The 21,162-nt window shown below is 35.6% G+C and overlaps 1 protein-coding gene across 1 annotated transcript in view; it reads right to left on the bottom strand.

Moving 5' to 3' along the window:
• Nucleotides 1-6,353: 6,353 nt before the first annotated feature.
• The window catches only part of LOC120083940 (probable cytosolic oligopeptidase A), a 65,869-nt gene continuing 51,060 nt past the window's right edge, over nucleotides 6,354-21,162 (bottom strand). The window contains 5 exon segments of the mRNA XM_039039851.1: nucleotides 6,354-6,659; nucleotides 6,982-7,053; nucleotides 7,368-7,433; nucleotides 8,590-8,621; nucleotides 8,724-8,883. Coding sequence (XP_038895779.1) covers nucleotides 6,573-6,659; nucleotides 6,982-7,053; nucleotides 7,368-7,433; nucleotides 8,590-8,621; nucleotides 8,724-8,883 — 417 coding nt within the window. The 3' untranslated portion in view covers nucleotides 6,354-6,572.

The following is a 21,162-nucleotide window of genomic DNA, read 5'->3' as shown; positions in this document are numbered from 1 at the left end:
TTAGCCAAAAGGTCCCTTATAAATACGTTTGTTACATATTTAATCTTTTATTAGTCAATTTAATCCTATTAAACCGAATCAAAAGATTAAACTTAGGTTTTTAATCTTATTAAAAACGTGCTCTTAGGTCTATCTCAATCAAATTTTAAAACATGATTAAAGCGTAAGTTTCATGCAACTCTTTCTTATTGATTTTAATTCTAAATTCATTAATTACAACTATTATAAAGAATGAAACAATTAAAACCATTCACATTACTAAGTTAAATATTCACAAGGTATTTATAACTTTTATAAATAAACCTAAGTGTCATGCTTCATGCAATGTTCATTCATTATAATAAAGTTGATGCATGGATATGTTTTGATGCATGCATATATTATAACTCTTAAATTATATGATGTATGAGTATGCTTTAATGTAATTTAATCATGCAAACTACTATATTATAACACTTAATATATAAAGATGATGTATGAATTAAATGCATAACCTATGGTGGGTTTTAATACTATATGACATACATTATGGCATATAATCTAAACATACATCACATGCACATTTAATAAAAGTTGATGGACCAGGATAACTTGTCTCAAAACCAAAATTAAAAGCTAAGCTATTACAAAAGAATCGAGTCAACCGGTTCGAACAGGTGAACCAGGTCTTGAACCGCCCGCCTTGAAGCCTCGTCACTTGATCGTTTAGTAAATCCTTCTGATCGTCGAGTAATGCACATCGAGTATAAACAATCGTGTAACGATGATCGCGTGGCTAAGGACTATGCGATGAGCATGAAAGTCCACGCGATCGTGTAGCGCGCTTCGAGTAACGTATGCCATGTGATCGTGTAGCTAACGACTATGCGATGAGTATGATAGTCTACACAATCGAGTAGTAAGCACCAAGTATTATATACCAAGTGATCCTGTAGCTACTGATTATGCGATGAGCATGATAGCCTACACAATCGTTTAGCGCGCATGCCTTGCGTTGATTATCAAATACTCTACGATCGTTTACCCCCGAGCATCTACATGATCATGTAGCCAATGCAACACGATTGAGTAAACTCTTTACTCAATCGTGTAGCATTAGCTATGCGATAGTTTAGCAAATAATACACGATCGAGTAGAACATTACTACACAATCGCATAGCCAAGTCTAAACGATCGTCTAGCTTGAGTTAAACGATGCGACCATCGATTCGTCTTCTCCCTCGAAGTGAACAACAACTCCTTGCGTCTGAAGCTTTTTCATGAATGACTCAAAAACAAAATTGAATACAGGCTCGATTGCAAGTTAACATGCACAAAAACGCAAGGCCCCTTACAAATTAACTTTTGTAAAAGTAAAGAAAACTTAAAACAAAGACAATTGTCTCAAAACATCCCGAAACATCCATACAACGTCCACAAAACACTTAACACTTAAATGCATTGCAGAATGTTAAAACCCACCAAGACTATAAATGAAATTCAATACAGCAATGGAATTTGGAAATGAACAACTTGGCTCTAATACCAATTGAAGGAACTCTAATTATAGAGGACCTTTGAGCGGAAGCGGATCGTCCAAACTCCATTGTGAAAAAACTCATACAATTGCAGTCATACTAAACAGATTACGCATTAAATCATAAACTACAACATGCTTTGAGTTAAATATAAAGGATGAGAGACTTTACATTTGAAGAACTCTTCTTCAAGATAATCCCTCGATCAAACACGAATTCAGCAAGCAACAACTGGATCTCTCTCGAACACCAGCAAGTAAAAACTCAATCCTCGAACAACCAGACACAACCACAAGATTACCTTAGTATTCTCGATGTGAGAATCCAGGAGTGGTGGGCTCTGACTTATTTTGGTTTGAGGAAAGATTTAGAGTGGAGGAGGAGACGATCGAGTAAACAATAACACTGTCGTGTAGAAGATGAAGTCTATCGTATAGACTCGATACGAGTCATTTAGATAAGAACACTATCGTATAGTCTCTCGATGTTATTGCGTAGTCACTCGATAGTTGGTAATGTGAGATGTTTTTCGTAGAATAATTAAAAGACCAATTTTTCATGTTTATTCCACTTTCCCATAAAACCGTGCAACTACCCACTAAGGGTGGTTATTGTGAAAAAGATTTTTAATTATCAAATAATTAATAAATATAAATAAATATGATAACTAACTTATCATATTATACTTATAACCTATAGTTTTAATATGGCATCATATACAATATATAAACCATAGTTCTTTTTCCTTTAGTTGATGACATTTAATATAAATCATATTTATATTAAATTTAATAACTATAAATCTTATTCATAGAATTTATATTTGAATCATATTCAAATATTAGTTCCTCCAATCATAACAATAATGTATCAAATACATTATATCAATTATATCATATGTAATTGAATTAATTTAATTATATCATATATAATCCAATTTCTTCTTATTAATTTGAACATTTCAAATTAACCCAAAAACTTATTCTCAACTTGAATCCATTGAGCTACCAAGGGGACCTTATGGACCTGTAACTTGAAGCTTCAACGGTACGTAAATAACAGACTAAACTCTTTAATCACATTATCCACCATCCGTTAACTATCAGGCACTTCATTAAAGACCGACAGCTACACTCTTCACACTACAGTTATATTTTTGTATCCATTGGATATAACCAATCAACAGTATGATGACCATTCATAAACCGCTCATAAGTACAGTTGGACCAAATTATCCTTTTGCCCCTGTAGTTATAACTAACTCCTTAAGTACCACTGATTCCTCTAATGGACAATAGATCATAGTCCCACTATGAATAAACCCCTCTCCTGCCAAGAGAGGGTGTGGTGCCACATTGTCCAAGACCTGGAATTAGCCCTTGAGGGAGTAATTTATCTACTTACCCCTGCTTCGTGGAAGGAGTGAATTCCATCTTGTGTAGCTGAGTTCCCAACTCCCTAATCAGACGAATCCTCAAAATGGTAGGCTTGTTGAGTCGACGATTTGGCTACTCTCACTCGTGCAAATCAAAGAACCGTCCTCATAGGTAGGAGTTCACAACTCACTCAGGATTAAGGTCATGTTACCTAAGGTTAACCTAGTGAAATGAAAGTCTCAATTATGAACGACGTTATATAACTAGACTAAACATTTCATGGTCCTATCTTATACAAACTCTTTTGTATAGAATATCCCCGCTTGCATGTCTAATATATGAATGATCAGGATCAGATTATTTGTAGCACTTTACAACATTCTTAACACCTACAAAGCTGGCCATACTCGTAGTGTCACCAGGATAAGGTATCCAGCCTCATCCATATATTACAGACCATTTAGGTTATAACTTAAAACACGGTCCACTTGTATGTCTCCACATACATGTTTAAGTTACAACGATAACCATGGATCTTAGTTTATTGGTTTGTGGTTAATGCAACTAAAATATCAAATATTTCATAGACAATGTGAATAAAATATCATATATTATAAATCACAAAATATTTGTTCATACAAGTGTTTACAAACTATAGGACCCTACAAGATTTAGAGCATCAACCCCAACATATGATCGAGTATACACGTGTTGATTGCAACCGTAGCGAGTGACCATGGAGCTGGGTATCGAGTGACTGTGCATCGAGGAACGTGTGACAAACCATAGAGGATCAAGTAAATTCGTATTGACAGGCACGAGGGGTACATCTCATCGGTGAATCAGTAAAATCACATGCTTATGAGCAGAAGGCAAATTTCATTACTTTCTCTACAGGAAGCCATTTTCCATTTGGGCCTCCCAAATGATGCCATTCGTACAAAACAAACCCTAAAAAGAGCCCTATAAAATAATTGCAAATTGTTTATTATAAAATGAAGTGGATACAAAAAATGAAAAATTATAGCATTTAAATTACATAACATAACACAATAAAATTAAATATAAGAATACAAAAAGGATAACAGTAAACATAACACAACATAATGAAAAAGAATGAAGAAAAAAACTCTACAAATTGATAGAGCTTGAGTGAAAATGAGAGAAATATTAAGGGGTTGTTTGAGGTGCTGATATAATATAGGATGTCTGAAATTCTGATGTATGGGGAGTTTTGATATCTGGAGAGTTCTAATGTATGTGTTTGGGTGTGCAGTGTTGTTATGTCTGAGTTCATATGTCTGTGATTGGATGTACATAGTTATTATGTCTGAATTCACATGTTTGTGTTTGGGTGTACAAAGTTCATATGTCAGTGCTATCTAATTTAATATTTGTACTCTAGAATAATTTGTCTGTATGAATCCTATATTTTTTTTAAAAAAATCTTATAATCTAATTATTGTATCCATCCTATTTGGAATAAAACATTGATTGCATTTTTTTATTCTTTCTAATTTCAAGATATGGTATACAATTCAATTTTATATTATTCATTCCAAACTTCTCATTAAAGAAAGCCAAATGGTTTTACAAAATAATGTTAATTTAGACCGGATATGAAATTCATTAAATTCATCCCACTGATAAAAAAACAAAAAAAAATAGACTGGTATGAAATTCATTAAATTCATTCTCCTCAAAAGATTTTACATAATTTGATAGCATTACACATGACCATTTTACAACTTGCTTAGAAAAAAATCCATCCATCATAGGTAAATAAACTCAAATTCAATTAATAAATTGGTTGAGTCCTTAATGAAGTGGTTGAATGGGTAGTAGAATACGCAAGTAAAATAAAATCAGTAAACAATCAAAATAGTCATTAATATAATCAACAAACAATCAGGACAGTCATTATTAAAGTTGGTGGACAATTTAAAAAATGAAGTAACTAATAATGCATAATATTGAAAACGTGTAAAAAACTAATAAATAGGACTAACATAGTTCAAGATTCACTGGAACATTAGAATTAGAACACATAACAATATTTAAAACGAAACAATAGGTTGCATGTTTAGAAAAATTTGACATTAAACATGGCTGGAGAAGGCATAAAATTGAAAACGAAAATTTGAAATTAGACATGGCTGGAAAATCAAAACATGACAGGATTAAGAATGAAATTGAAAATTTGAAGAGAAAGACATAACAAAACACAATATTAAAAACAAAACAAGAAACAGTCTCATCAATAGGTTTCATGTTTAGAAAAATTAAACATAGTTGGTATTAAATATAAAACTGATTAATTAGATGCTAGTTATACCATTCTGTTATGGCTTTTATGATCTTTTTACATTATTATATGATGTATAAATATATCTTCATCAAGGAATAAAAAGCATCGAGTTCAATTCTGCTATGAATGAGTATGAACAAATATGATCGAGTATGATCAAGTATGAACGATCGAATATGATCGAGCATGATCGAGTATGATCAAGCATGATCGAATATGAACAATCAAGTATGATCGAATATGTTCAAGCGTGATCGAATATGAACGATCAAGTATGATCAAATATGTTCATAAGTATATTCAAGCATGATCGAGTATGAACAAATACGATCGAGTATGATCGAGGATGATCAAGTATGAACGATCGAGTATGATCAAATATGATTGAGTATGAACAAAACATGGAGGAAAATGAAATGGTGAAATACGAAACACAAAAGAAAAATGAACCCACAAACAATTTAAATTGGTGAGATAAGATAATAAATCCCCAAACACTGAGATGATATACCAATTCATGTTATACCTCTCATGTTGGACCCCCAAATAGCCCTTAAAAACTTGTAATTTGAAAGTGGTATGGAAAAAATGATTTGATAGAAGTATTTATCGGATAAATTATGAATTTTTTCAATTTTGGTTTTTTAAAAATAAAAACTTTGAATGATAAAAGAAACAAAAACTCCTATCAATGATGTAAAAGTTAATGAAGTTAAGAAAAAATATCCAATTTAAGAGAAAAAACAGCATAGGTAATTGCAAAAACATAAAACAAAAACAAAACAAAAATGGGAAGATAGAAAAAACCTCAATTTCAATGAAAATATAGAAATTCTGAGATATTTGACAAAATCGGGAGAAAATCACTCCATGTCAAGTTCAAGCCTATCGAAATTTGAATTGAAATTTCAAGATTTTGACCGAAGTTTTCCACTATGCAGGCAATTAGGCGTGCACAATCATTATTTACTTGAAAACAGTGAGCAATATTTTATTGATTTTTTTTTCTTAATTTTAGTAATGTACTTTCAGTAAATATTACAGTTAGTCCCTCAAGATTGGCTAAGTAATAGCAATAATTATTATAATACCGAAACACCCTCCAAGCATCATTCAAAGTTGAGACAACCTCCTCAAACAAGACAAAAACATGTGAAATGGAGTGGGATAATTTGAAATAAATATTACCTCAAAAGAAAAAAATTAATTTTAAAAAAACTGTGGAATGGCGACAATGTCTCCTTAATCTGAGAGAATAAACTAAAAATTTGGCCAAACAGGGGAATGAAGTATCAATTATTGGTACAGAAGTATTCAATGAAAAGCAGAACAGAAGCATGTAAAACATCAAACATGGAATGAAGTGAAAATCATGCAGTCCCTACGCCAGACAAAAGGCCGCTGTGCCGGAGCAGTGGTTCTGGAGAAGGTTCCCGCCCTCGAAATTCAACAAAAACCTACACCACAATGTATACCCTTCAGTTAGTCAATATTGACCACATCTCTAGCTTCCCTTTCTTCAACTGTGATGTATTAAAAATGTTTGTTACAATATATTGGATCAAAACTAAGACGAGTTTGTATCTAACATAGAAATATCAATGTTTGATTTAAAAAAAAACATATAAATATCAGTTCTGACAATTTCTGCCAAGTTTCTGCAATATTCCATTACTTCGTTAACGTTTCATCATCAACAAAACTTCGAAAGAGAGCAGAAAAAGATGGCAAACTTCAATAATGATTACTTGTACAGAAAATGAAATCTAACTGTCTAACCTCTAATGGAGCTTTTCCACCTCCAAGAGCAAGAATGGTTTCTCGGAATCTATGCCCAGTTTCCTTTACAGCCTATAGATGAATAGAAAAAATGAATAAATAGAGAGTATTTAAAGAAACAGATGCAAATAAACAGAAAAAGCGCTGTGCTTATGCCTTAAAAAAGCTAGGTATGCATGCGACGATTGAGGTAGACTCATTTGCTAGTTTAATCAGGCGTGCTACAAAATAGAGTCACATGGCAACCTCAAACTCTAAGACTATAGTAGATGTTGAAGTAAAGCCAATCTCAATGAAGACAAGCCCAGCGTAGATAGGATATTTGAGAAGTAAACATCAAATTCAAGAACACGGTCAATAGAAATGATAACCCCATTCCAACGTACCTTGATATCATTCAACCCAGCATCCTCAAACGCAGAAAAGGCATCAGCAGATAAAACCTCCGCCCACTGCAATACATAAGATTGTTAAGAGTAAGATTTAAAGGGAGAAAAATATCAGATTGGAGAAAAGAGTCCCACGCGTTCGAACACTTTACAGCAATATTAGAATAGATTGTAAAATTTGTCTTTTGTGATAAAGACAATGTATATAAAAACTTATCAAGTGTGCTTGCTTACACGAGAATCATGAAGCAATTGTGAAGCACTTGATCTTGCCAACAAATAAGTTAGCCACTCTTGAACTACGATTGTCCATATCACAATGGACTATTTGCAACCTTCACCCATGTGTCTGACCATATGATTTTAGAAAACATGGTCAAAGAAATTTTTTTGAATAACAATGAAAAACATTTTTGAGAAGCATGTGGCAAGCTTTAATATAAGATAAACAACAGCTTTAAAGGAATACAACTTAAGGTAGGAAGGATGACAACTAGTGGTACTCTTTCTAGTACATTCTAAGAAAAGTTCATCTGCAAAATTATAATTAATGATACGGGTTCTTTTTCCATATAATGAGGGAATCTTGTGTTAGAATAGAAGCAAAAGTAACTTCTCTAGAAGTTGAACACCTTCTAGTAATGGGGAACAAGGGTCCGATTGGGATTTCCTTTTCGGATTGCAGTAAATATTGAATCAACTTAGTAAGGGCTCTTCTCCCCACCTTTGAGTCGTCTGACTTGCATGGAGCAAAAGAATTTGGAAACGTTGATCTCTTCTTTAAAGAATGAGATAAATCGATGTCGGTTAATGGTGTGAAAACATATTTTAACGTCGAATTTCAAAAACCAGCGAGGTTCCCCACTTTTTTTTTTCCCTCCCAAGGGTTGTACTTGTCTATTTGACTACCGTTATAAACCAGGGAGCTGTGGAGAAGTTCTCAATTTTCTAGAACAATAAAGCAGTTAAAATATTTTTGGATAAACTACTTTGGGAGTTATTCTTTGTTTCTCCAATAATTTGTTCTCACGAATAGCCAGTTCTTTAAAGCAACTAAAGTTGTTCTCAAACATCCGTGAGTTACACAATCATCAATATTTAAAGTTAAGTTATTCCATCATAATAAATATCTTAGAAAACAAATAGCCAATACAGAATATTGCTTTGCAACATGACCAAGTCAAAAAAGAATGATCATGGCTCGTTAAAAAATGAATACCTTGTAACTGTAGTATCCTGCAGCATATCCACCTAAAGGAAAGACCAACAAAAGTTATGACTAGTTTATAATATGGAACAAATGGAATGGAGGAGTTTTCATATCAAATATTTGATAAATGTTTGAAAACGAACCTGCAAAAATATGGCTGAAACTACATAGGAATTTATCATCTGCTAAAGGAGGTATCACTTGTGTTTGTTTGCACACTCTTTGGTCAACCGCATAGATTAACTCTGGCTCGCCAGGAACATATTTAGTGTGAAGCTCCAAATCAACACTTGCGAACCTAAGCTACAAATTACAATAGCCAGCAAGAGAATTAAATCCTTTTCTTTGGCTGCCCCATCCATAAGTGCACGCAATTGTCAAATGAGTATCTTTTCCTTATCTGATATGAAGCCTATAATAATAATAATAATAATAATAGAAGTGTACCTCCCCCACCAAGAAAGGCAGGGTTACCATAAATTTTCTAATCTGTGTATAGAAAAGTCGAATAATGATAATTAAAAAACAATAAACTCCCTCTAAAAGTGTGTTCAAAATAAAAGCTTCTCTTTTTTTTTTTAAGTCATTATAATTATTAATGTTGAAATTGTATTTTAGCCCTCAGGGCATTTTGGTCTTTTATGTGGTGTCTACAGTCTAGGGTTTCTTACTGTTTGGTTATTTATACAAGTCCCTGTAATGTGTACTGAGTATCTGAATTAAAATAAAAACTCTTATCGTAGTTTTTTTCTCCCTGGTCTAGGATTTTCCATGTAACTCTGGTGTTTTTTTCTTTTCTACCCTAACTTTTCAAGAATTACCACTAAGTAGAGTTCCAAATGGACTACTTAATGGTAGACTACCTTTTGTGGAATTTAATTGGGTACAACTTGCACAAGTGGAAGCATGGGGCAGATCTGGTGGTATGCTAATTTTGTGGGATGAATCTGAAGTCCAGGTTGTGGAATTTATAAAGGGGGGTTATTCTTTGTCTATTGAAGTTTCAGTTCTTCAAAAAAAAAAAAAAAAAGAGCTTTGTTAGATTACCAATGTATTTGATCCAAATGATTACTGTGAAAGGGATTTCTGATGGGAAGAACCGAAATCTTTATTTCTTTAAATCGGAGATCCTTGGTATGTTGGAGGAGTTTTTAATATTACTTGATGGATTCAAGTTCAACAACCAAGAAGAAATAGGACACGTGGGAGTGGAAGTGGAAATGAGCCTCACATGGTGGATTTATCAGGGAAAGAATGCAAACAGCAGCTATTTGTAGGTTGTTTTTGCCTCTCCACCAGTCGTTTCAATTTTGGCTGGAATTCGAGCTGTAACTGGACCTTTCAAATGTCTTCTCATTGTGAAGATTTATAATGGTGACCGTTTAAACTAATTCAACAAGGCTTTATTAAAGAGGATGCATTTGAGGCAGCCGCCAAAGCAGTGATCATTATCAAGGACACATTAATTGAATGGGATAGCAAAGAGGGCATTGGTGTTTGTGAGAAAACAATCTTCAGGGTGCAACAAGCTATTCTTGAGGACTTGAACTGTGAAAGCCTTCCTTGCTAAAATTTGGTTCAAGAGAAACCAGAGTTTTCTTTTTTTTTTTTTTTTTCAAGAAAAGTAATTGATTGGGTTGTTTGCTTCGAAGTTGCTCGGATATCGTCTCCACTTGGCGTTCTCTCTAAGTTCTCTGATGACTTTTCCATCCAAGGTTTATGCTTCTTTGGATTGATTGCATCTTTCTTTACAACATAGTCCTTTTGCTAAATGTATTTGTACTCATTGTTTTCCAACCTCTTAAAATAAATCACAAACCACGTGCCTCCAAACGGTTCTCTCTTTAATCACAAACCACTAAGAAGCATAGTAAAAGTTGTTATCACATTATAAGGAAAATTTGAAAATCAAAAGATGCCAAAAAAATCTGCAAGGTTGACTCTCAGGGGTGGGAGTAGGAGTTGAGAGGAAGTGGAGTTGATAATTCCGCTAATTGTTTGGCCCAAGAAGCTTGTGAGCCATACAACTAAAAACATCAACTCCATAACTTATTAACTCCTTACATTGTGAGCCCTACAACTAAACTCCCCAGACTAAACAACTCTACTTCTTACCCCAAACATCCCATTAAAGACTCTTGGCCTTTACAACAACTCCGAACTTCTATGAAAGAGCAGCTTATGTCCCTCCCAACTCCCAAATATCTAAGGAGGAATCATTACGGCAGCAGAAAGAACAAATGAGTGAATGAGGGTGGGTGATGAAATATTAGTTTCTTCTACTTTTGGAGAATGAATTTCTTATTATTTAATTAGATAAAAGATATATATATATAGGAGAATGAGAAACCCTAATCTAGGATATACAAAATTACAATAAAGGACAACTGTATATATTAGTTTAAATATATTTTATAACACCCCCTCAGGCTGGAGCAAATATGTCAATCATGCCCAACTGGTTGTATAAATAGCTTATTCTTGCTCCATTTATAGCTTTGGTAAATATATCTCCCAACTGTTCTCTAGTCTTCACATATCCTATAGATATTAACTCTTCTTGTATTTTCTCGCGAACAAAGTGACAATCCACTTCAATATGTTTAGTTCGTTCATGAAACACTGGATTGGATGCAATGTGAAGTGTAGTTTGATTATCACACCATAATTTAGCTGGCACGGTAACGCTGAAACCCATCTCAGATAAAAGTTGGTGTATCCATGTAACGTCCCAAAGTTTTTTTTTTTTTCTGTAGGAAGAAAAGTAGGGTTTTAAAAAAAAGTAGGGTTTTAAAAAAAAGCCTTGGGATGCGTGCAAAAAGACAAAAAAAAGTGTCTTTTTTTTTTTTTCTCTTTTCCTTCTTCTTCTTCTTCCTCCTCCAGCCGCCCCCTGCCATAGTCACCATTCTCCACCGTTCGTCCGCACCAGCGCCAGCTCTTCGTCGGTCGCCTCTCCGTTCATCGACAAGGTACGTAGCGAAGCCGTGCGCCGTCCGTTTCCGTTCGTCGATAGGGTAGCTCTTCGCCGCGTCGTTTGTTTCCGTTCATCGACTGGGTAGCTCTTCACCGCGCCGTTCATCGACAAGGTAGCTCCAGCCACGCAAGTTCCACCCGCGCGAGTCCCAGTCGTGCCGAGCGCCTTTTCTGCCTCTGTTCGTCCGCCGCACGTCAGTGTTCCATCGATAGTCGAAGCCCAACGCGCGTCAGAGCTCACCTCGTTCGTTTGCACACCAGAACAATGTCGGTTGTTGCCGATTCGCGGTTGGTTTCGCCTGATCCTACTGTTCGGGGTAAGTTCCGGTTCCCTTTTGGCAGCTCACTATCTTTTGGGGTTCTAGGGCCTAATTTGTGATTGGTTTCAGGAACGTGTCGGTGAAGGGAGTTCTCGAGCGGAGTCAGATCTTGTTTTGGGACAGTGCGTTACCCCGAGGTAAGTAGTTTACTGCTGGTTGCCCTAGGATGTTGTTAGGCCTGCTGAGAAATATTTTTATGTCATATGTGAAACTGTGATGAAATCTGAAACTGTGATGAAATCTGCTATGGGTTTTGTGCTGAATTTGATGTGTTGAGTTTGAAGTATTCTTACTGTGATGAATTTGGATTTAAGGATTAAAGAGATACTGTGATAAGGTTGAAGCATGGATATAATGTGTTAAGGCCTGATGTTTGAGTACTGATGTATGAGTTATGAGTAAGTACTGATGTATGAGTTATGAGTAGACTGTGAAATAGTCGATTGAAGTATGGGTGACGGTGTTAAAGTTTGATGTTGAGTCATGGCCTTAATTGCATGCTTATGTTTAATTATGTACTGGATGTTTGTAAGCTTATGTCCATATAAGATTTTAGTGACTGTTACTGTTAGTATACCATTGGGCCATGCACATCGCATGTGTGAGCCTTCGGGGCCACACCCTATGCTTATGTAGAGTGTCCTTTTTGGGATCACCACTTGTAATTATGCTGTGACCTTTGTGTCACTACTTATGAAAGCGTGTCTTCGGGTTCGCCCCTTATGCCTATGCCTATGCCTATGTTTATGATACCCTTGTGCATTTTTGGTCCAATGGATATACTAATAGATCACTGAGTGGGCCGCTTACTGAGTATATTTTTATACTCACCCTTTTCTCTCCCTATTTTTCAGATAAGAGTAATGACAGACTGGTGCATGACAAGAGAGATCCGTGACCTGGCCATTAGGACGATTCATTGCTTTCGTATATAGTATTGTGTTTTGAAATCTGGGTTAGGAGTTGGGCGTCTTTCACTTTTATGCAAAATATATCAATTTTATTATTTGACTACTTAATTTCAAACATTTGTTATAGTAGAAACTAGGGGTACCCCGACTGGTAAATTATTTTATTTTATTTTGCTTTAGTTTATTTATTATTATTTAATTATGTTTACCCATCCTTGCTCATTTGAGCATTATTAAATAAAATATTGGCTCTTAAATTTGATGATTTAAAAGAAATTGTACGATTGAGCCTATGCATGTATGAAGTAGCGTCCTAGAATGTTGTAGGAAACTAGGGTCGTTACAATCCACGCTATTTCACACCCGGATTGTGTCATAGCTCTATATTCTGACTCAACACTTGAATGAGAAATTACATTCTGTTTCTTACTTTTCTATGACATTAGGTTTCCTCCTACAAAAACACAATATCCAAAGGTTGATCTCCTATCCTCTCGAGATCCAGCCCAATCAGCATCTGAAAAACATTCAACCCTTGTATGACCATGATCTTTATATAAGATCCCACGTCCAGGTGTAGCTTTTAGACAACATAGAATTTGTTCTACTACAGCCCAATGATCCACTGTAGGAGAAGATATTAACTAACTCATATTACTCACACTGTTAAATAGTTCAACTTTCCAACTAATCTTCTATATCTCTCAAGGTCTTTAAATAATTCTCCTTCTCTAGCAAGTTGCACATTCAGTATCATCGGAGTACTACATATTTCTATTGTGACAGACAAATATCTTTCTTACTTCTCATTACTTCAATACCCAAAAAATACTTCAATTGTCCCAAATCTTTAATATGAAATTGACCCTGAAAAAAGTCTTGAGAGAAGATATACCTGATATATCATTTACAGTGATAACGATATCATCAACATACACAACAAGCAAAGTAATACCATTATTAGATCGTCGATAGAATACAGAATGATTAGAAGCACTTTTCTTCATACCAAAACATTCGAGTGCTTGACTAAACTTACCAAACCATGTATGAGGACTTTCTTTCAATCCATACAAAGATTTTTGAAGATGGAATATCGACACAAGAAGATTGATGAAGAATGTCATGGGCATCTAAATAAGACTTGAGTGCATGAGAGAAGTATTCCTTAGTATTATCGCTCCGTAGGATTTTAAGAGCACCACTAAACTGAGTTCGAATTTTAACATGAAAGTTAAGAAAATGAGAAAGTAACTCAGAACAACTTTCATTAAATATAACCACGTAACACGAGAATAGTCATCAACAAATGTAACAAAATATCTAAACCCTCTTTTGGACTCAATAAGACATGAACCCCAAACATCATAATCGACTAATTCAAAAGGAGCACTACCTCATTTATTGACTCGAGGATACAAACTCAAACGATGAAATTTAGCAAACTGACATGACTCACAATCTAAAGAAGACAAATGTTGAAGTTGTGGACGAAGACTCTTTAACACAGAGATAGATGGATGACCCAAACGACAATGCTTTTCAAAGGGAGACGATACGCTAGAGCATGTGATAGCTGTAGGTGTTTGTGGTTCAAAGACGTAAAGACCTCCAAATCGATAAAGAAATTGATTCAGTAAGATGGATGGTTCCTAATCCTAAAACAGGAGTGGAGGTTCCATCAGCTATAGTGATATTAGGTGAAGAGGTAGATGTACAAAGGTTAGAGAATAAACTGAGGTTACTTAACATATGATCTGTAGCGCCAAAGTCAATGACCGATTTTGACGTGGAGGAAAGAAGGCATTTAAAAATGTTACCTGTCTCTGCGATGGCCGTAATGGGAGTAGAAGATGATGCCCTCATTGTTGAAATTTAGCAAACTCCTCTACAGAAATCGTAATTTACTCGTCAAGATTATCAGGAGTAGAAGCGTCATATGCAGAGGGTGATGGCACCATCTGACTCTTATTCATCAATCTTCTGCATTCACGTTTCGTATGATCAGGTTTATGACAGTAATAGCAAACACCACCTCCTGGATTTGATCTTTGGTTATTGAAATGACCTTTGGAGCTATTTGATTCAACCCCCCCATTACGTCTGTAATCATTTGTGCGCCCAATCAAAGCACTTCTAGAATCAGATGACATAACTGCTTGTGTCTTCTCTGTACAAAGTATTCGAGTATAAGCTTCATCCAACGATGAGATATTTGAACTTGACAACACTGGATCTTTGGCCATCTCATATTTAGGTGCAAGACCTACTAAAAAACTCATGATAAACAACTTTTCACGTTGAGCCATTAGAACTTTTAGATCCGTGTTGATTGGCATCTAAGGCATTGAATTCTGTACATGTATTTTTAACCTCCATAAAGTAGCTTGTAAGAGATTTTTCTCCTTCATCAAGTTGATAGTCTTACAAACATCAAACACTATTAATATTCTTTTTCCCAGAATAAAGTAAATCCAAATATTCCAATAGTTCCTGGACTGATTCGCAATGATTTACTAGTTCAACGATTTCATGGTCAATAGAATTCTTGATTTGTAGAAGTATTCTTGAATCGTCCCGCCACCAAATTTTTTTATTAGCGTCAATCGGTGGCTCTTCCATGATATGATCATCCATCTCCATGTTCTTGATAAAATGGCGAACATTTGATCTCCATGAATAGTAGTTGAATCCATTCAACTTGTGTTCAGTTACTTTTGATACCATAGGAACCATCTCAAACATGACTACTGGTTTCTTATCCGCCATTACCTCAAAAAAATAAACACCGAACAGAAGAGAATCAAACCCTGATTTATCGAAGAGATGTCTTTAAAACAGTGAGTATATAGCCCAAACAAAAAAGAAGAGTCAACAAAACCAAGGAAACGAAAACGAACCGAAACAGGTGGCGCACGCGCCCACACGCGCCGACGCGTGGATCGACGACAAAAGGGAAAAAGTGGCATGTGAGCTCACACGCTGGTCAAATGGAATTCGGACTTTAGGGTTATGTAGATTGGCGGTTGGGCTCCTCGACAGACTGGGCAATGTCGAAAAACTACTTTTTTTTTCCCGACGGCGGAGACTAACGGTGGTGAACGAAGCGAAGACGACGGCTATGAGCAAAAGTGTAAACTCACCCCTCCACAAAACCCTAGATGTAACACAAACAGGTTCTAAATTCTCGAATCCTAAGGTTCACAAAACCCTAAGTTTGTTTAGAGGGTTCTAATATCATGTAAAATTCTTAGATTTGAGAGAGAATCAAGATACTCTATTCATTCACCAAAAATATGAATATATGCAAGTGTACAAAGCATAGAAAAGGAAAATATAACAAGATATTAACAATAATGGAAAACCTAACAATAGAACTATAACAATCAAAGATAAAAGCACCATGACATCCATTGTTTCCTTATTACACAAAAAAGGACAAAAACCAAGCCACAGAGAGGAAGAGCTCCCTAAGAGAACTAAGGCATCAACCACTGAACTATTTTTAACAGAGTTGAAAGCTCAAGGTATCTATCCCCACACACATACTCCCAAAACTACGTTTCCATCGTAACACCCACATAACCAGATGGGAAAAGGAATTTTCTGTGAATGGAATTGTAAGGTCCCCAATTATAAATACTTATCAACGTGAGGGTAAGAAGGGAATTATTGAGAGAATGAGGGATTAGGGAGTGGGAATTATGTAATTGGTTAAGAAGTGGGGACCATGAAAGGTTGTTAGGGGTTTAAGAGGGGTTTTATGTTTGTGAGAGGAGGCAGGATCTTGGTGATCAAGCTTTGCTTGGAGGAGAGGATTTCCAACCCACTTGAAAGTACGGGTAGCTAGGTTTCTAATGTAATATGATTGGATAATTTGGTAAATTCAAATTAATCTTGGTTAATCCTTGATTGATTTACATTTTAGTTACCCAATTAGTTTTTAACTTCTTTTTAGTTATCCTCTTAGGATTCTTCTAATTCTCTATAAATAGAGTCTCCCTCTTGTATTTTTTGAAAAGGAAACAACCTTTTTGATAATAAAGGCAAATACAAGGAAATCAATCAGGAAACCAAAGGATCAGTAGGTGCACCAAGGCATCTCAACTAGGTTGACACCCCCATAACACCCTCATCATATCCAACAAATTGAGAATGCCAACAAAGGCTAAAATAAAAGTAGTCTAATGAAGCAATACAATCTGAATGTTGCAACCGAACAAAATATAGAACTAGGCTATAGAAATCTAAATTACATCAAGAAGCTAAGACAAATAAGAGTACTAAAGAAAGCGAAGCTGCTGTCTCTACTTCTGATGCTTCGATTAATCTTCCAGTTGACAAAAAGATTGCCAATTTAAAATTATGTCTTGCAAGGAGTAGGCTTCAAAGCAATTAGAAATGGAGTACCAAAGCGAGGCATTGAGCTTTGCCACCTCGAAGTGATTATACCAAGGAGTTTCAATCCCATTGAATATTCTTTGATTTCTTTCAAACCAAATTTCAACCAGCATTGCTTTTACTCCATTAGTCCATAGTAAATTGGAGTATTTCTTCAGAATAGGACCTGAAAGTAGCTGATGAACATTGCATCTAAAGGAAAAATCAAAGACCCAAGAAGTGTTGAAGCACTTAAAGAATTTCTTCCAGCAGTTGAAGGCAAAACAGCAGTCAAAAAATAAATGTTGGAGGTCTTCTTCGGCTGATTTACAAAGGACACACCAATTGGGGGAAATAGAAAAGCAAGGCAGCTTTTTTTGCAGCACCGATGAACAATTTAGGGTTCCAAACAGTTATATTAACCCTTCGAGGGCTGTTAGACTTCCATAGACTCTTGTGATTAATAATAAAGATTTTGATTTGATTCTTGGAGATTTCTCTCCGTTTAGCATTTAGGCTACATCAGTTTCCTTATTCTTGTTATTTCCTTGTTGCTGTTGCTATTATTCTCCGTATCCATAACCAGAAACGGAACAGTAGTATAAATGGACAGACTGGTTTTGTCATTAGTGCAAAATTGAGAAAGGTGAAAACTGCAGTAAAGGCTTGGTTTGCTGAATTCCAGGAGATGCAAAAAAGAAAAGAAGAGGAATTGTTAAAAGAAATAGCGAAATGTGATGCTGTGGCAGAAACCATAGGTTTGAATCCAATCGAGGTTGATCACATTACATCCTTGAAAGCTGAATGGCTGAATTTATACAGATTGGAAGAAAGAAACTTAATTCAAAAAGCAAATTAAATTGGCTGAAGCTGGGAGATGAAAACTCCAATTTTTTCACCATTCTAATTACAGAATTGATAAATGATCAAGGGATGCCAACCAAATCATTCCGCAAAATTGAAAACCTTATTATGGGATTTTATGATATTTCATACACAAGCATCCCTCGAACTAGATATATTCCTTTAATTTTTTATTGGCCATGTGTTACCCCAATTCAGGATGCCTCGCTTATTGCCCATTTTTCAGAAGCATAAATTTGTTTGGTTTTTAAGTCACTTGGCAAGTGTAAAGCCTCAGGTCTAGATGGCTTTACGGTTGAGTTCCGTCAAGTTTTGGTATATGGTTAAAGATAAGTTCAAAGAGTTATTTGATGATTTTTATGAGAATGGAAGACTAAATGCATGTACCCAAGAAAACTTCATATGCTTGATTCAAAAGAAAGGATATGGTGAAAGATTTTAGACCAATCAGCCTTTAACTTACAAGATAAATTGGTAAGGTCCTTGCGGAAAGATTGAAAAAAGTTGTGCACACAATAATTGCCTCATCTCATAATGCTTTTACCAAGGGTAGATAAATATTAGATCCAGTGTTGATTACAAATGAGGTGGTGGAAGAATACTGAGCTAAGAGGAAAAAAAGGGTGGATTCTCAAGCTTGATTTGGAAAAAGTTTTCAACCGGGCATCTTAGAAAAAGTAATGTGTTCTAAAAAATTTGATCCACTTTGGATTTCTTGGATTATGGACGGTATAAAAAAACACCACATTTTCAATAGTCATTAATGGAAGGCCACGAGGACGTATTCTTGCTTCTAGGGAAATAAGGCAAGGTGACCCCTATCACCCTTCCTCTTCCTTCTAGTTAGTGAAGTTTTGGGAGCTCTTCTAGATAAGCTTGGGAACGGAATGTATGAAGGATTTGTGGTAGGAAAGGAGAAGATATGCAGACAACACTCTTCTTTTTCGCAAATATGATAACCGCATGCTACCAAAATTGAAAGAAACAATAGAGTTGTTTGAGCTGCTGCACATGGCTGGAAAACTAAATTGCAAGACTGAATTTTTGCCTTTTCTATTACTCGGTTTGCCTTTGGGTGGGTACCCGAAACAAGGTTTCTTTTGGCAACCAGTGATTGATAAAGTTCATAAAACTAGACAAATGAGGAAGATTTAATTTGCCTAGTGGAGGGAAAGCTACTTTGTGCAAATCTGTACTATCAAACCTTCCTACATATTATATGTCCTTGTTTGCAATGCCTGACAAAGTTATTCTTTCATTAGAAAGAATTGTGCAAAACTTCTTCTGGGAAGGACAGAAGGGAAGCAAAATAAACCATCTGCTGATTGTTACACGATCACAGATAGATGGAGGTCTCGGTTTGGGTGGTCTCAAAGCTAAGAATTTGGCTTTACTAGCTAAATGGGGCTGGCAATACATGGAGGAAGAAGATTCATTATGGAGACAAGTCGTTAGATGCATACATGGAAAAGACTCCTTTAATTGGCACATGGCCGAGAAGAGTGGCAATAGCTTGAGAAGCCCTTGGATTAGCATTTCTAGAACTTGGCTGAAAATGGAAGTATTGGCTCCTTTTAAACTTGAAAATAGTGCTAGAATTACTTTTTGGACTGACCCGTGGGTTGATGTCCTTCCTTTAAAACTCCGTTATCCAAGATTGTTTAATATTGCATTATTATTACCAAAAAGATCCATAGCTGCACATTGGGATCACATGGTGTCTTCGGTCTATTATTTTTCATCGTTTGCTTAAAGATGATGAGATGATAGACTTTCAACATTTGCTTGCTCAAATTTCAGATCGGAGGGTTTCGGAAAATTTTGATAAAAGAACATGGTCCCAGGAAGTATCCAGTAATTTTTTTTGTAAAATCCCTTACATGGTCCCTGGAAGCATCCAGTAATTTTTTTTGTAAAATCCCTTACTGCTCACTTATCTCCTTCATCCCCTTTGGATAAATGTCTATATAAGGCATTATGGAAGTCTAAAAGCCAGAGGCGAGTAAATATCCTAGTGTGGATTACGATATTCGGCCTTCTAAACTGCTCCTTAGTCATGCAAAGAAAGTTTCCTTTGAGTTTTTTGTCACCTTCATTTGCCCCTTATGTACGTAGGAAGGTGAAGACTTGCAGCATTTATTCTTTGATTGTGCATATGCAGCCAACTGTTGGTGGAGATTTTTCTCCTTCTTTAATGTTGCTCAGGTGTATGGAGATAATTTTAGAAACAATGTTCAGCAGATTTTAATGTGTCCTTCCCTAAAGAAGTGCCCTAGGTTAATTTGGGTCAATATGACTAAGCTTTACTTGCTGAATTGTGGCTTGAAAGAAACCAAAGGGTGTTCCAGGACAAAGAATCAGGCTGGTTGGATCGTTTTGAAACAGCACGTAGAAATGCTACCTCTAGTGCACATTATGTAAGGATTTCGAAGACTATTCTATTCAGAACTTAACGCTAGATTGGCGGGCCTTCATCTTCCCAGATTGGTAGCAATTTTGATTTCCTTTTGTATTTGTTTTGTTCTTTGGTCTAGCCTTTATTTTGTATTGGCTTGCGGTTGTAACAGTCCGTTTTTATTATTCTTTTGTTTGGGCTAAATTTTTAGACTTTGTTGAGTCTTGGTGATAGTTTGTATAGATATGATGAGGGCGCTAAGGGGGTGTCGACCTAGTTGAGATGCACAAGTGCACTTCCTGATCCTTAGGTCTTTTTACTCTTTGTATAGACTTTTGTACTTTGAGCATTATTCTCATTTCATTTTATTAATGAAGAGGCTTGTCTCCATTTCAAAAAAAAAATGTCCAGTATTGCTGATTAAAAAAAGGATGGAGATGGCATTTTTGTGTTGATTACAGACATCTTAATCAAGCAACGGTTGTAGATAAATTTCTGATTTAGGTAATAGAGGAATTGCTTGATGAATTACATGGATCATTGATATTTTATCCGAATGTATGAACTGGATGTGGAAAAGATCGTGTTTCGGATTCATGAAGGCCATTATGAATTTCTGGTTATGCCATTCGGTCTAACCAATGCCCCAGCCACTTTTCAGTTGTCGAAGGTGCGTATTAGTATTTCTTTAATGATATATTGGTTTATAGACCTGATGAGGATACTCACGCTAAGCATT

This window comes from Benincasa hispida, chromosome 1, assembly GCF_009727055.1.
Source record: "Benincasa hispida cultivar B227 chromosome 1, ASM972705v1, whole genome shotgun sequence".
NCBI lineage: Eukaryota > Viridiplantae > Streptophyta > Magnoliopsida > Cucurbitales > Cucurbitaceae > Benincasa > Benincasa hispida.
The sequence above is the reverse complement of the archived record's forward strand: the minus strand, read 5'-3'. Positions and strand labels throughout refer to the sequence as shown.